This window comes from Squalius cephalus (assembly GCF_949319135.1).
Source record: "Squalius cephalus genome assembly, chromosome: 18".
Taxonomy (NCBI): domain Eukaryota; kingdom Metazoa; phylum Chordata; class Actinopteri; order Cypriniformes; family Leuciscidae; genus Squalius; species Squalius cephalus.
The window spans coordinates 22,935,628-22,953,379 of NC_137139.1; the positions used below are offsets into that span (position 1 = coordinate 22,935,628).

General features: G+C 36.4%; 2 protein-coding genes across 3 annotated transcripts; both read right to left on the bottom strand.

Moving 5' to 3' along the window:
• Positions 1-394: 394 nt before the first annotated feature.
• pfkma (phosphofructokinase, muscle a) lies at positions 395-10,180 on the bottom strand. The gene is made up of 22 exons (XM_079848406.1): positions 9,993-10,180; positions 9,109-9,182; positions 8,955-9,032; positions 8,520-8,709; positions 8,219-8,384; positions 8,067-8,111; positions 7,781-7,889; positions 7,124-7,219; positions 6,914-7,006; positions 6,706-6,831; positions 6,344-6,408; positions 6,177-6,240; positions 5,947-6,093; positions 5,698-5,768; positions 5,521-5,608; positions 3,445-3,597; positions 2,306-2,470; positions 2,153-2,214; positions 1,865-1,976; positions 1,664-1,763; positions 832-937; positions 395-741 (listed from the first exon to the last, which is right to left on the bottom strand). Exons 1-22 carry the CDS (start codon positions 10,081-10,083, stop codon positions 588-590), a joined length of 2,355 nt encoding a protein of 784 aa, XP_079704532.1. The 5' UTR covers positions 10,084-10,180; the 3' UTR covers positions 395-587.
• A 649-nt stretch (positions 10,181-10,829) lies between these two features.
• Positions 10,830-17,707, bottom strand: troap (trophinin associated protein). Of its 2 annotated transcripts, none has more exons than XM_079849737.1 (16): positions 17,600-17,707; positions 17,310-17,384; positions 16,384-16,603; positions 15,406-15,928; positions 15,141-15,271; positions 14,932-14,980; positions 14,617-14,756; positions 14,441-14,504; positions 13,296-13,426; positions 13,153-13,213; positions 12,440-12,510; positions 12,263-12,361; positions 12,063-12,170; positions 11,656-11,965; positions 11,290-11,465; positions 10,830-11,190 (listed from the first exon to the last, which is right to left on the bottom strand). In XM_079849737.1, exons 2-16 carry the CDS (start codon positions 17,363-17,365, stop codon positions 11,116-11,118), a joined length of 2,214 nt encoding a protein of 737 aa, XP_079705863.1. In that variant the 5' UTR covers positions 17,366-17,384; positions 17,600-17,707; the 3' UTR covers positions 10,830-11,115. The 2 variants fall into 2 exon arrangements, with proteins under 2 accessions (XP_079705863.1, XP_079705864.1); XM_079849738.1 differs by having other exon boundaries at positions 16,384-16,549; positions 17,600-17,700.
• Between the last annotated feature and the right edge of the window lie 45 nt (positions 17,708-17,752).

Here is a 17,752-nt window from a genome sequence, read left to right on the forward strand (position 1 = left end):
GGATGAAAATGAATAAACATACTGATGTAATAAAGCAGATCAAAGATAATCTATTCATGACTGACATCTGGTGGTGAACATAGTTCTTTGACTGGAGACTTGTGGGAAAGTCTCCAAAATGTAAATTTACACTATATACTCCTTATGTCAGTTTTGGTATCAGATGAAATAGTACGTTATGGTTTTAGTTGTTCATACTTATATTACTTATAAACATATTTATAAATAACACACAAAATAAAATGTTGGTTTGTGTGTTTGTTTGTATAATCATTTAAGGTTTACTAGACTAAAAAATGCATGTTACTACATGCTGTTGGTATACTGACATTTAAATCCCTTCTTAAATTAAAATATAGATACATACTGTATATATAAAAGAAAACCAAGTGCATTTGATAATAAGAGTATTTTATTTTGCATATTGCAACACAGTATTTCCATAAATACTATAAATACAAACAAAATGAAAGAATAATACACAGACAGGTTACTAATACACAGACATGATCACCCGTCATTTCACATGATTGTTAAAATGCTCTGTGTAGTCAGTCACATCTGTCTGTCCTCATTTTTGCTTATGATTACTTTGTGAGGGTCATGTGCACTGGATGCTTCTTGCTTATGACATGCTCCATACTAGCATGTTCAGAGGTGTCCAGACTAATCTTGTACTTGGCCAAGATCTTCATAATAGGCCTCAGCTTCAGCCACCACTGGCTCTTTGGAATACGGTGTCTGAGCGAAAGAGATAAGAAATGAATGAGTGGGGTCACAAACTTCTGAATGTTATGCATTTAAATGCACGTGATAAAGGAAGATTCTTACTCGAAATCAGTCTGTTCTTTCAATTCAGCCAGAGGCTGAAACACAAGTCCTCTCTTCCTCATGCCCAACACGCACGCAGAGTCTGGGGTGTTAGCAAAGATTCGCCCTGTACAGACAGTCAAATCAGAAATACATGTTTTATTTAAAGGGATAATGTACAGCCAGCCGGTCATTGTCACGAAATAATAGATAATAATTGAATAAAAATGAATATTACTTTGCGACTGACTGACTGACTGACTTAACATTATAACATGGCTTCTGTCCAAATAAATACTTACGTGGACATGAAATATTGATTTGAGAAGAAATAATTTTAGAATCGATCATCGGTCAGTAAGATTTTTAAAAGTTTTTGAAAGAATCACTAATGCTGCCTTTATTTGACCAAAAATACAGCAAAAACAATACTATTTTGAAACATTTTGCTAAGTAGAAAATTCAAAAGAAAAGCATTTATTTGAACATTATAAATGTTTTTACTGTCACAATTTAATGCATCCTTGCTTGATAAAAGTTTTTTTTTTCCTTATAAGTCATTATTATATTAATAATATATATATATTAAATATTAAATCTTATTATATTATATTAAATCTTCCGCTAAAATAAATTAGTCCATTCAACTGTACAAAAAGATTGGCCAAATCAACAAAAATAACACGACAATTGCAAGAATTTTGCAATAATATTAATGGTGCATTTGTATGAAAAAAGAAAGCGATGTGATACAAGCAACATGAATGTAGCAGTGGTTTCCAGCGGACTGATTTATAGCTTTGCCACGGACGACAGCAAATATAAGGAAATATCAGACTGCATTATTTCTCACCATGTCTGTAACAATCCTTTAATTTCTCAGTCAGCCAGAGAACAGCCTTAGCACCCATCTTGGTAGCAAAGTTTCTGTCAAAAGGTGTCGGGGTGCCACCCTATAAAAAGAACGAATGTGAGACAAAATACTTAAAAACAACTGCTAATAAATGTGCATTCTTAATACGTATTAACATAAACAGGGCTTATTACATCTAACCTGCTGCATATGGCCGAGGACATTCTTACGGCAGTCAAAAACACCCTTTCCCTCCTCTGAATACAGGTTGAAGATGAAATCAGTGGTGTAATTGGAATTGCAGTTTTCATTTCTACAAGACATGTTCATTTAAAGGTTTATTTTGACAATTCATGTTCTTACTATTATTTGCTGAAGTAACCGATGCATGATAAAGATGCTGTTTTTAGTTATTCCTTTAAGGAGTCTCACCTCAAAGGTAAAAACAAACTAAAACAGTCTTCATATTACGAATACTGAATGACAAACCTGAGAATTAGGCCTCTCTTAACAGTGGTCTTCATCTTCTCAACAAGATGTTCCACATTTGTCTGTAAACATGAATTATTTGGAGAAATTCAAACTGAACAGTTCTGTTCTGAGTCCATTTTCTTTGCTACTTGTTCTGAGTTGCTTGTTTACCTCTAAGTCACGAATGCCAAATTTCTCTTCATATATATAAGCAGCATCAGCACCTGCAGAGAGACCAGACATGGTGGCCAGGTAGCCGCAGTATCCTCCCATAGTCTCAATGATGAACACACGGCGCTTGGTTCCTGCTGCCGACTGCTTGATCCTGTCACAGGTCTACAGAGGCCTCATGTGAGGACACTACAGAATAACCATATACTGGGGATGCACCAGTATTACACTTCTGGCTGAAACTAATAAGCCAATAATTATTTTTCATGTTAAGTCCAATAGCCGATAAATAATCGTTTTGTTGAAATAAATTAAAGATAAAACGCTTCAGGCAAGACACCTCAGGTGAATAGGGTAAATATTTAACTAATAGATATCACCATAGTTTTCCTAGTAAATTGATCACAGTACATTAGGACAAGTTTTCTTAAATGTTGGTTAAATATGCAAATGAGGCACAATTTTGCATAAACGTCCAGAACTGAAATCTGAACAATGGATAAAGCCAGGTTAAAAATTTGTTTCGTTTTGTTGACATATTAGAGTTAAGGGTTTTTACGTTGGAGATTTTGGATATCACTCAAGAAAGCGGTCAACAGCCATGTTTTTAGGAATAAAATGTTACAAATATATCAGGTGAATGATATATTGACAAATCCCTCTGTAAAAACCTTCAGATTATAGATAGAAATCAAACTGTAAAGTTTGGTGTATGTAAGGGCTAATGAAGTGCATGCGAAAAAACTCATTTTGAGAAAACGACCTTTAAAGTTTAGTCATTGAAAATAAAGGCGCAAATAGATAGTGTAATAAAAAGTAAAGTTATAAAAGCAAAATAGCGTAAATTCTCAAAATTCTCAAAAAAAAATCCGAATGGTTTTGCCTGTAGTGTCTTGCCATCAAGTCCATTCAGGCATCACAGCCTTATAATGTACATTATGTAAAATAGATATTCATTTTGAGATTTGCTAAAGATTACATTTAAGTAAAAACAAAACACTGAAATAAATAAATACATAACTAAATATATTTTTTCAAAATGAACAAATTCATTTAAAATATTGGCTCATAATCAGTATGGTACTGATATATACTGTGCATCCCTAAAATGTAGACAGTGTGTGTGCTGTATCTCTAACCGTGGTAATGGTGTTAAGGGCGGTGTCGGCTCCGATGCTGAAGTCTGAGCCAGGCACATTGTTAGATACAGTAGCAGGAATGATCACCATGGGAATACACAGTTCTTCATACTTCTCTCTTCCTTGAACCATCTCTAGTCCACCCGAAAATGCCTGAAAACGGGAATGTGAAGACTGCAGTTTTAAAGGGATAGTTCACCCAAAAATTTAAATTCTGTCATTAATTACTCACCCTCATGGCGTTACAAACCCGCAAGACTTTCAGAACACAAATGAAGATTTTCAGAACACAAATGAACATAGTTTTTAACAATAAAATACTTTTGTCTAAATAATAGTACTTTTGTCTAATAAAGAACAGTAAGTCACCCTATCTTCACTATACGCAAGGTGTCCCTCAGGGATCAATTTTAGGTCCCTTGCTATTTTCACTTTATGTAAATAACTTGCCCAATGTGTGCAAAAATGTGGACACGATTATGTATGCAGACGATACGGTAATTTTTACACAAGCCAAAAGTGCTGATGATGCAGCCCATCAGCTTTCATTAGCCTTAAATGACTTACAAAAATGGCTGAATGATTCATGCCTGTGCCTTAATGTTAAAAAGACCATATCAATGTTTTTTAGTAAACCTAAAACAACTGTGGCCGCAGTAAAAGTTCACTTGGGTGGACAAGAATTAATTAATGTCGAGGAATTTAAGTATTTGGGAGTGCTAATAGACTCGAAATTATCCTTTAAAAAACACGTTAATATGTTAATATACGGAACTTTAGACATATTCGTACATCATTAACGGATACAGCAGCGATTACATTCCTGCACTCTATGATACTGGCTCATATTGAGTACTTTATCACAAGTTGGTCCTATACAAGTCATGCTGTTATTGGGCCAATCGAAGTATGCTACAAAAGAGCATTGAAAATATTAGACAAGAAACCTTCTTCATATCACCATTGTCAAATTTTAGATAAATATAAGTTTTTAAATTTTGCTAATTTCAAATTATTTAAATCAGCCTGTCTAATCTACAAGGTTATACATGGTCTGGCGCCTCCACCATTGAGTGATTTTATTAAACAAAAGTCTAGCAGTGTTGCCGGGTCTCGAGTGACTAGAGCCACTATGAGAGGTGATTGTGAATTGGCATTTAGGCGGACCGCCTTTTCACAGAACGTCCTGTCATATCAGGGAGTGAGCTTCTGGAATAGTATTCCACTGTCAATGAGGGAAAGCACAAGTCTTCCTACCTTTAGGAGTCATTTAAAAATGTGGCTGAGGGACACACACAAACATGTGATCATGTTTAGCTAATCATTATACTGTATATCAGACGTATAACAGAGTTAGTGCATTACAAAAAGGGATACAATAATCAGTGTAATACGGGTTGTGCAATAAGAGTCAGTATAACATGGGTTGTGCAATAGGGGTCAGTGTAATGCGGGTCAGTGCAATATAGAATGGTGTAATATGGGTCAGTGCAATATCAGGTCAGTCAGGGTATGTGCAAAATTGTGGTTTGTGCAATACAGTCGATGCTTTCCTGTTTTCTATATGTCCTTTGTTGTCCACTCTTGTTGTTATTGTTTGTTCTAACATGATGTGATCACTGTCCTTGTCCTTGACTTTCTGTATATAGTCTGTATATAGTGTCTCTGTATGTATTTATTAACTTGTGTGTAACACCAACCTGCCAGGGGGTCTGCAGATGGATATTAAGGCTATAATCTGACATATTTACATTTGTGGAAATGTTCATTAATATGTATTGTCCCTTTTGTTTTTCAAATAAATAAATAAATAAAATAAAATGTCTCTACAGAAAATTGGGACTAAACCACTCAACTCATATGGATTTAAAGCTTGCGTAGGCTGTTAATGGAGAGCACAGAAAGCTCTCAGATTTCATCACAAAGATCTTCATTTGTGGTCCGAAGCTGAACGAAAGTCTTAGGACTGACATGAGGGTGAGTAATAAATGACTGAATTTGCATTAACCCTAACCCTATAATGTGGCCTGAACAAAATGTGGACAGAATAGGACATGGACATGTTTCGTCACTTGCCTCGAAACCCCCAATGATGATCAGAGCGTGAATATTGTACTTGGCAATATTCAAACTGATTTCCTCCATGTACTTTCCAGGTAACACTCTGCATTAATAGAAAAATAATGAAATACTTTCAAGTATTGCAGAACTATAAATGATGTAAAGTGAAAAATAATCTAAAGTGATCAGTACCTTTTGGTTCCCAAATCAGATCCACCTTTCCCTGTCCAGTCTCCAACAGTGTTCCAAGTGATGGGCTCAATCTAAACATTATGTTAGACAGAATATTGAATTGAAAAACAGAATTGTTATACTATCATATATAGTTTGAACAATATTTTTGATAAATTAAGCAGCCTTGGTCAGAATAAGATGCATTTTAAAAAAAATGGTGCCAATCCCAAACTTTGAAACACTGCTGGATTCGTTGATGTTGCTTACCTTTTCCTGAGCCAGACCCTCAAAGCCATCATGAACCGCCAGCATGTTGTGACCCTGGATGAGTCCGATCCTGACGGCTGCACGTACTGCTGCATTCATGCCAGCGCTGGGGGCGCCCACGTTTAAAATGGCCACATTAATGCTACCCTGGTGAACAAAATAAAGAAACACATGATTAAAAATGAGAATAAAAAGATAAGAAATGAGAATAAATGAATGAATCTCCTCACCTTTTTCTCCGGGGGGCGCACATGAGCTAAGAGTTTATATGTGTTCCAGTTATTCTCAAAACTCCTGCAAACCAATCACTGAATATACTATTACAATACAAGTTTATAATGCTACTACTAATAATACTAATAAAACAAGAGAGCAAAAGAGACATTTCTGAACATACCTTCCCCTGAGTTTTATAGCATCGTCAAATCGTCCCTCTTTCATTGCAACAGTGACATCCTTGGTCTATATTTTGAAGAAAAAAAAAATTCTATACACTCTTAGAAGAAAAGGTTCTATATAGAACCTTAAAAGGGTTCTGTAAGGTGCTTCAGATATAAAACCTTTTTAGGGGTTACCATCATGGGATCATTTTATGGATTTAGTTTTAATGCATTATTATTATTATTATTTTAATTCATTAAAAAATGTAATTACTTTGTACGAATTAAACAGTTCGTAAACATCATCAAAAAAAGACCTAATTTCAAGTAGAAAGTCATGAAATTATAAATATTTTAAAAAATGTATGCGTATACACACCACTTGCACACACTCCATCAGGGGGAGTCTGACAGCTTGGTTTCCAGAGAGACTGACCACACAGGCAGGAGTTTCTGGAGTGGCTTCTAGCAGAGCCATTACAGCCTCCACACCCATCCTACTGCCCTGATATACAACAAACATGCACATACTCATCCGAAATACGAAAATTGAGAAAATGTGAAGGAGTGAAGAGGGAGGGACTCACTAGCACCCTGTCAAAAGCTGAGGGGGTGCCACCTCTCTGCACATGTCCAAGGATAGTGGCACGAGTATCAAAGCCCAGCCTCTTTGACACCAGCTGAACGAGAGCAGAAAAACATAATCAAAGTGCACTTATAGACAGCAGTTACATCACTATGCTAGAGCATCTCTTTCAAGAGCATGATTAGTATAGTAAGTTAAGGAGTTAAGTTACATCTTTCAGCTGGTCACAGGTGATTGGCTCCCCTTTTTTATTGATCGCTCCCTCAGCCACAATGATCACATTTAGACGAGAACCTGCATTTCTGGTCTGTTTGAGGAGAAATACAATTATGAATCAATGCAAAGTCTCCTTAAGTCTGTATATAAAGTATTTGATTATTATCAGTACTGTGTTTTATGTAACATGTAACAAGATAATAATAGATATTGTAAGAAAATCTTGAATTAAACTATTTGTAATGCCCTATAGAAAAAAAAAACATGTTTTTATCTTGATTTAACCACAAACCTTACAACATTTAGCTAGATTTATGCTTAAAACATATATAAAAAAATATTTCCAATTGATAAAAATAATACAATTAAATTAAATAAAACTTTTTCAGTTTTGCTTTTCCAGTAGATTTACACTATAACGTTCAAAAGCAAACAATTTTTAGAAATTAATAATTTTATTCAGTAAGGAAGCATTAAATTAAATCAAACGTGACAGTAAAGACATTTAAATAAAAAAAATAACAGACTTTTTTCAAAAACTTTAAGCAGTCTAACCAATCCCAAATGGTTAAATATGTCAAGGATGTTTAACTATGTGTGTATGTAATGTGTGTTTTTTTTTGTGTGTGTGTTGTCATCTATTGCTTTGTACCTCAGTCAGTCTTCTGCACAAGTGCTCCTCCCACCCGTCATCTGGGGGCATCTCAGGAATAAACACCCAGTCAGCACCGCATGCAAGAGCAGTAACTAGAGCAAGGTAACTGAAACAGACACACACACACACACACATAATTAAATGTGAGATTCCAGCATCTAAACCATTTGATTTCGGTGTAAGGGGGTCTGGTTTTTCTCTGGGTTTGGGTCTTAGAGGGTTTGCGCACATAAGCTGACTTCAGTGTATAAGCAAACACACACATACACAAGCACATTCTTACCCACAGTGTCTTCCCATGACCTCCAGGATAAAAGCACGTTGGTGGCTGTGGGTGAGAGCAGAGTTCAAAATCACAATTTAGCAACAAATGTCTAAAAAAAACTAAAAAAAACAGTGATTGCTGATATTTGATCAATTACACATATTTGTGACCTTTGTGCTGTTGTGGTGATACTGTCCACCACCTCAATGATGCGATGTAGGGCAGAGTCTGTGCCGATGGTCATGTCCGTTCCGCAGAAGTCATTGTCGATAGAGCCGACCATACCCACAATATTCAGATGAGATGAAGCCTTGGCCTCTTCCTTGGTGATCTTACCTGTGTGCAGAGGGACAATTCAGTTTAATCAGAATTAGGGATTCCAGCCTTCAAGCAATAAAACAAATGTACACAGGCTATGTTTACACGATTTAATGTGTTTCAATAAAACCTTCAGCACAGATCGTTCATTACCTTTGCTGATTAGATCTTTCAGCAAGTCATTCCACTCAGTACGAAATATGTTGGCACCGGTCAAACTGCCATCGCCACCAATTACACAGAGGTTAGTGATGCCCCGCTTGACGAGATTGCAGGCAGCCTTCAAACGCCCATCCCTAGCCTGGAAATCCATACAGCGGGCACTGCCAATGACTGTGCCACCCTTTCAGACACAGAAAGAATTCAGACAATCAGGACACTACATAAAGAATAGTGCAAATGAAAGAAAAACTCAATTTGGATGTTATCTTATCACCATCAATGACCAACACCAGTGTCATCTTTAATGAGCATATATTCTTTCAGCATATTTTTTTTCATTTAGCAAATGAGTAGTGTTGTATTAGAATTTAACTTAAATCCTAGTATACGAATAATAATAAACTGAATCTGAAAGTACAGGCTCACCAGCTGTAGCATCATGGACACACTCTCCCATGTAGCGGGACGGATGTTATCCCCTCCGTCAACCAATCCCTGATAGCCCTACAAACAGCAAACAGCCATGAAATGTAACAACATTGTTAACTGATATGATTTATTCTTATAAAGTTCAATATACCTCATGGACAAAAAAGACTTTGGCTCCAGTGTAAAGACCAACCCTGACAGTGGCCCTCACGGCTGCATTCATCCCTGCAATAGACAAGAAAACCTCTGTCTGTTCTCATATCATAATCATATCTTTAACTGTAGAGATACGAGAAGCTACACAGGGCTGCAGGGAAAGTAAAGAGAGATACCTCTTGACATTTCATTCCACAGGTTGAGGAATTATGCGAGTGTCTGAGGTAACTTAATTCTGTGAACTCAACAGTAAAGCTCAAGGTGTTTTAGAAAAAAAAAAACCTTACTCAGTGTCTCTAGTTTCAACAGTGAGCAGCTGTGGAACAGCCTGCTACTCTCCATAACCTCATGTCATTTCAGAAAAAGGTCACTGGAGATAAATTTAGCCTTCAATTATGGAAATAGGTAGACAGGGTACAAGAGTGACAGGGTACAAGAGCTAGAGGCTAAAGCTAAAGGCTACAAGAGCATTTACATTAATGGACCAGACTTGAGCAAATCAAAATACTACAGAAGATTTATTTTTGTTAGTACATTTTGTGCTTTTGTTCTGCTTCAGAACATGTATTTAACTTTTACGGCATTTTATTTTATATAAATATAATTTTTTGTGGCATTTATTCAATTCAGTACAATTCTTGTTATATTCAATTGCACGCCATAGATTATATATGTATAGAAAATGTCTATAAAAATAGTAATAACTTTACCATATCTGATCAGAGGGGGAAACCCTCTTTTGCATTAGGTATACTACAAGCATACTCCAAAAATTGCACCAAAAGTATTATGATCTAATTATCCACACAGGAATGTTTTTTACCACCTTCTTGGAAACCACCATATATCAAAAAATCTAAGAGGCAGGTCATTACTTACCCTGGGCATCACCCCCTGACGTCAGTACAGCAATGGCCCGACCGACCCCCATGTTTGTCGGGTCCACCACAGCTGTGTTTATGTTTGACATGGTCCAGGAATTCCAGAAATTGGTGGCTAAGGGAATTGGAAAAGGAGGCAAATGAAAGACGTGCTTGCACCGTCTCTCAAAACAAGGGGCTCCAGAAGGAAGGGTTTTATAGGACAGTGTTCCAGTAAGTTGTGCCCACCCCCTGGATATCATTTCACAAATACCACAGTCACACACCCCCTGATTCAGCTAAATATAAAGTATCAACTTGAAAGGTTGGATGCTACCAACCGCAAAGGTTGCATGTTCAATAAATACGTTTTTTTTATTATCAAGTTTACCATGTCTCAATGTTACATAGTCTTAATTTTATGTTTTATTTGAGTATTTATTTATAATAGATTATTTAAATGTGGCTGACTAAAAACCAAGACTTTACATAATTGAAACAATTTTATGTAAAAGAAATTACATAATGTAAAATGGTTTTTTTTCTTCTTAGATCTCTTTCACAAAATAATATCCTTAATGGATTTATATACTTTAACATTGTAAAGCTGCATATTACAAAAAAAAAAAGCACTCATGCATGCATGTATGTATGTATGTATGCATGTATGTATGCATGCATGCATGTATGTATGCATGTATGCATGTATGCATGTATGTATGTATGTATGTATGCATATATTAATACATATAAATAAAAATCATATAATCATTTGTGATTGCATGTAGAACCTTGTATGATTCAGGAAAAGAACAAATGATTGAACAAATTGAAAACACTAATGTAAAACTTTGTTTATATATAGATTTATTATACACTTTACACAAGAGACAAGTTGAAAGCACAGTGTTTCTAGTCAGTGACAAGTTCAGTGTAAAAATTATGAAAGTGTTCAGTATACAAAGAGTTCAGTCATGCTGTCAACAGTGAATCCCATCAAACATTGTATCTGTCCAAGACTTTGCTGATCTAACTGTATGACAACATGCCATTTCAAAAGTGTAACTAGAAATACTGTTTCAGACGGTATTACATAACTTTACACAGACCTACTCAAGAAATATGCTTTGGGACATCTGCCTTTATGCTCTGATTGAGGAACCAGAAGGGACTGGATTCAAATGTACCGGTGAGGACAGGCCAATGGGTAAAAAACTCTAAAGAGAGGACAGAAATAACAAGATGCATCAACAGCTATTCAACTTGACAACCAGCTTAGTTTGCTGTGCACAATTCAGAACAGACCAATCACTCACAGAACAGTCTTTAAACAGAAGTGTGGTGGCAACCGGGTTGCCACAGCGGGGCTGCAGTGGGCAGGACAGCAGGCGAGAGGTGTACGTAGCACATTCCTCATCCAGAATCATCTCCTCCAGAGGCGTATGACGTCGCCGCAGAGCAGATACAGCGGTAGAGTGTATGACGGTGGGAGCTACAGACAGATGGATACACATTACCAACATATCAGGACACATTTAATGCAGTACACGCTACTAAAAACGCTTAAAGTCTTCAGGATGTCTGCTTAAGCATCATTAATTACAACATTAGACCGATATGGTCATTTACACCACTGTGTGGAAGAAAACAGACAAAAAGGTTGATTTTAGTTTCATGGTTACCTTTTGATTGGCTTTGTTTAGTCAGGTCTAAGCTAGGATTGATCTGTGATCGATTTCTTTGGTCTGATAGCAGTGGTAGTGTGTTATGGGATGTAGGCCGGTCTACACAGAGCTGCAAAGGGACGTCTACTCCAGTGGTCTTCAGAGTATCCTGAGACCGGTCTGGTCCAAGTCTTTGGCTTGATGAGAAAACAATGACTGACCCTCTGTGTGCTGCTTGTATGAACGGCTGGGCTGGTTTCTTGCCTCTGTTCTCAGTGTGGCAATGATTTGAATCTGAATTTTCTTTCATTCTTGACTGAGCTTCAGCCTGAATGAGGAAAAGACAATGTGAGATTACTTTTAAACCATCAAAAAAATTGACCAGTGATGCATTAATTAACGTTTTACAGTTAAAGAAATCATACAGTTTGGTGACTTTTCAGTAATTGTTGCGAAGTAACGTCATCTTGGTCAATCCGGTCATCGTCCATCTGCTCTTGGTCCTCAAATAACCTCTGAACAACATCCTCCCCCTACATCACAATCAACACCCCAGTGTTAACCTGCCATTCTATCATGAAGATTAAGCAAACGACAAAGGTTCTGCATCATGGGCTTGTTTTACCTCATGGCACATCAAGAGTCCAGTACTGGGGTTGTGGGCTCCACGCAAACCTGGAGAGCCCCTTAAACTGGACATCTTTTGGCCGGTACAGAGCTTCCTCTGTAAACAGAAACAGTAAACATTAGCCTGGGATAGGTTTAAAACAAAAAATACAAACCAAGACAAGAGAACACTCACCATTGACTGTGATGGTTTGGTGTTTGCAACCCGCTGCGGTGTCCATTTCATCACTGGTGTTCTATTTGCACCTGCATCACAACAGAAAAACAGTGACAGAGATGAAAGCATGATGTTGAAGGAGAGCTATGTTACCATCCAAAGTTGCGAATCTTACGCGCAATATTGGAATATCACATTAAAAAAAAAAATTCCGAATCAAGTAGCGTCTCCATTCCATGTGTTTAAGAGAAAATAAATAGTCACTTCCTGAAAAATTGGCGCAAAATATCTGTAATAAAAATGGAAGTTGCTGCAATCGGGGAAGCCACTGGCTCTTTTATCCTACATCATAAATGACTTGTGTCTCAGAGCGCACAGACAAAACACAATAAACGCTGTCATGTTATCTTACGATCGGATCCCCTTCTGGGAGAGAATTAATCCAAATCATTTTGATGACAGATTTTGGCTCAGGCATTTCAGAATGATCAAACCAACATTTGAGATGCTGTGGAATGAAATTGGTCCGCTGGTTAGTCCAGTTATCCAATCACATCCACTGTTGAGGCAAAGTCAAGTGAGTTTTTTGTTGCACATCGAGGGATTTATTCAGAAAATGTGCTTCCATCATAGTTTAAACACATATTGGCATTTCCGTTCAGCTTTTTTAATGCAACTTCCCAAAATGAGCACGAAAAAAGGTGGATGGAAGCATAGCTAGTGAAACTTACACTGAGATGCTGCTGCCGCTGTGGCTTCTGGTTTATTCTTCTTCACTGGGACTCTCTGGGCCTGAGATAAATAAAGTTCCATTAGTAAAAATGCCTTAATTTTAGTGCAAAACTGAAAGTTGAATCACTCTGAACAGACTCACAGAATAAATGGAGGTTCCTCTGCCAGTGGGACAGGTTGAAACCCTGGGTGTTGCTCCAGCAGCCCACACACCTTCATTCCTTAGAATACTGCACAGGGCTGCAGGGTCAGGGGAGAAGGACACGGCACTTCCTAAAGGATCACACGACATCCAAATCAATCTTATTGGATGAAAAGAGCTGCATAATTTTGACAAAGTTCTGTAATATTTTTATAACAGCATACACAGTACAAAAATATGTATATATATATATATAGATATAGATATAGATAGAGAGAGAGAGAGAGAGAGAGAGAGAGAGAGAGAGAGACAGAGAGAGAGAGACAGAGAGAGAGAGACAGAGAGAGAGAGAGAGACAGAGAGAGAGAGAGAGACAGAGAGAGAGAGAGAGACAGAGAGAGAGAGAGAGACAGAGAGAGAGAGAGAGAGAGAGAGAGAGAGAGAGAGAAAAAAAAAAAAACAGTATGACCCAACGTTTACAAAGCGAATATGCAAAGACTAAGTCAAACGGGATTTACAAAAAAAAAAGGAAAACAACGATGTCAGACGATTTGGAAGTTGGAGCCCTTTGAAGCTGCATTGAAACACTCCTGGAAAGTTTTCCTCAAAAACCTTAATTTCTTTTCGACTAAAGAAAGAAAGACATGATGAACATCTTGGATGACATGGGGGTGAGTAAATTAGTAGGAAATTTTAATTCTGGAATGAAATAATTGATCAAAAGTGACAGTAAAGACATTTATAATGTTACAAAAGATTTCTAAATAAATGTTGATATTTTGAACAGTAAAGAATGAATATCAATCAAAAACTATTTTGAGCAGTACAAGCATTTTTAACATTGATAAGAAATATGTGCAGCATATTAGAATGATTTTTGAAGGATCATGTGACACTGAAGACTGAAGTAATAATGCTGAAAATTCAGCTTTGCCATTACAGGAATAAATTACATGTTACAATTAATTTATTAGTAACATTTCATAACATTACTGTTTTACTGTATTCGATCAGATAACTGCAGCCTTGATGAGCATGAGACTTTTCAAAAACATTTATAAAAATACTGAGGCCAACATTTTGAATGCTAGTGTATAAGAATAAATAATCCTTCTAAAATCACTATGATGAACAAAAATACATACCTGTAGTGCTTTTGGCCTCCGCTGGAGCTTCTTTTTGAGTCTTTTTGACAGGTACTCTTTGAGCCTAAAGTGGACATGGTCATGTCTATTTCACAACATATTGTGCCTAAATGGACCATTTAGAAGTAAAATATCATAATCACTGTGTAAATGACATGTCACTGGACTGGACTCACTGAATAAATAGAAGTTCCTCTGCCAGTGGGACAGACTGATACTCTGGGTGTTGCTCCAACAGGCTCCTCCAGTCTCATTCCATCACTCTGTAGAATACTACGTAGTGCTGATGGGTCAGGGGAAAACGGCCCAGCTTTGTCTTGAAATGAAAGGAAAATAAAAAGCTCACCCTCTATGGACAGTGAGAAAAGTAGGGCCTGGTTTCACAGACAGGGTTTAGATTAAGTCAGAATTAGGCCTTGCATTTTAGTCTGGGACTAGGCTTAAGCCTTGTCTGTGAAACCTGGGGCAAAAATCTTTAAAGGTGAACTAACCTGCAGTGCCATTAACACCATGATGACTCTTCTTCACAACTCTTTGAGGCTAAAAAAAATACAGATCCTACAGATCAACATAATGCTATCTGGAGCAAATAAATTAACATTACACCATCATACTAGACTGAAAAGACAACTGGCATGATCATTATGAAGGGTCAGCAAACAATTTGGTTTCATTACGGGGCTTTTCTATAATTTCTAACCACATGATTGGAGGTTCCCAGTCCAGGTGGGCAGGTAGATAAACGCATCATCATGCATTGTGCTCCAACAGAACTCGATCCCTCACATGGAAGGACATTGCGTACAGCTGATGGAAGATTTGATGATGATCCTGTACTCACATGCACATACATCAATGATAAACAACTAATGAATAAATTAAACAAAGAACCATGAACACTTAAGACAATTTGAACATTGAATTGATTGACACAATGAGAAAAGATCTGATAGCATGCCACTCACCTTTAGAGCTTACATGGCTTTGTGTAGTTGAAGGGACAGTTTGGAAACAGTACTTGTCCTTTGGTGCTTGATTATCAGAATTAACATCTACTTTAACAAGTGAAGTTTTACATAAATGACTCCAACCTAAGTCTTCAGGAAGCTTAGATTGTCCAAGAGTGATGCTACCTAAACGTGAACTTAAATCAGTGTGACTGCAACATCTGGATTCCTGTGAAGGTGGGTGAACATCGGTGGAGTTTTTATTTAATGCAACATATTCTACATGACTACCAGGCTGCAATCGCTGTGACCTGTTTGCTGGAGCCCTGAGGACACCTGGTGTAGTAGCCTTATGGCTCTGAGTTTCAGTTTTGGCACTTGGATTTAAGTTCCTCACTTTTGCCACAGGTGTTAGTCGGGCAGAATGTGTCAGAGGCGCTTTTTCTTGAGGAATATCTGTGTTTCTCTGACCGCGTGAGCGTGACTGGGACAGATTGAAAGGGATTGGTTTGGTGCAGGTCCTTTTTTTCTGCACTTTACCCTAGGGACAAAAAAAAAAAAAAAAAAAAAAAAAATTATGCATGTAGTAGTGTTGTTATTGATCAACTAAAACGATTAAAAAAAGTTCAGTAATTAAAATAAAGCTACAATAAGATCAAATATACTATATTAGTATATCTAATATACTGTATATCTAATACAGATATTAAAATATATACTACATTAGAAAAATTTAAACAAAACTTTCAACTGAAATAAGTATAAGTACTAAAATTACTAAAACTAAAGTAAGTATGTGTATATAACTTATTTAACAAACATCACAAACTTATTTAATAATATTTTGTCATTTAAAAATTGTAATAAAATACTACAATAGTACATAAATAATCCTTATGTGGTCCGATTTTTTAGGTAAATTATTCCTTTAAAATTGCTTGGTAGACGTGTGATTCATTTCAGATTTGTGTAATGATCAGAAACGCTTGTCCTTACCGTAAGAGGCCTCTGTTCCCATCTGTTGAGACTGGGATTTTGGGAGAGCTCACTTAGGGCTGGTTGCATAGATTTGGCGAGGACTGGAAGCCTGCTGACAGCTTTCAGTTTATTGACTCCTTTTCCAGTTTCAGCAGAAGCATTGGGGTCCAGATTCTCAGATCCTCTTTTAAAGGAGGAAGCACTGAGTTTAGTCTTCAAATCCTGATTCATCAAGGTCCTAATTGCATTGAATATAATGGATCAGAAATTAATAAAACAGCATCACTGTAAAATAAAACAGTTTATTCAGTTTAGATAATTTAATGTTTTTTTCAGTAATTGAATTGATTATTATTGGTTTGAATTTACAAAAATAATTCCAGAAAAATTCATATTGAATCATCATTAAAATAAAATAATGATGAAGACGGTACAAGAACCATTATAGTAATGAGAATTGAGGGCTTAATTTTCCTGAAAATAGTTACAATGAAAAATAGGTAAAATATGATTTATTATTATTTAGTTTAACTTTATGTACTAAAATAACTAAAATTTAAAATTTAATAAATGTTAAAGAATAGACATAAAACAACAAAATTACTAAAACTTTAACTAAGATTGAAGTAAAAACATAATATAAAAATAAAAATTCAGAAGATAAATAAAAACTATAATGGTATGGTATCTCAAAGATACTAAAATAACAATGCAAGAACAAGAATTACTTGCTAAATGGATTAAAGACATACATTTAAAGCTGTTAAACAATTTAAAAAAATTGACAAAAACAAAAATGAGCATTAAAAAAATTATGTTATTCTGAAATGTTCCGTCAAATAATCAATTAAGGAAGCGATATTGTGACATGTAAATGCACTGGTTCTTGAGGGGGAGAAAGCTGATATAAATATAGCGTTACTGTGAAGAATCAGCTCACTCACCCTGGTTGATCCTGCTGACTTCTGTTCTGGGGTCGCAGAGGGTTAGAGGACGCCATCTCGACAGGGATTCAGTGCCTGGAACAAGACGGATCTTGAGATTAATAATAAGAATTCTTTTTTCCTTAACGAAGAAGTGTTCGCTCAATCATAAATAACACTATAGCAATGTAACGTTACAACACCAGAAAACAGCAAAGTACTGTGCAAGCTTTTCGTACCTAACTTAGTTGTTATGTATTCATGTGAATAAATCGATAGGCATATAATTTTACTAAAACACACATACGTACCAGGAAATTAGCTTATATATTAAAACAGCAGCTTCTTTTATGTTGTTTTCAAGCTACAGGACTTTCCACATCAAGCCACTCTTCACTGGCACAGGGAAAACGCTCAGTAGCGTGTTGACTTCCGGAGTAGTTTGTAAAAAGCCCGCATTTTGA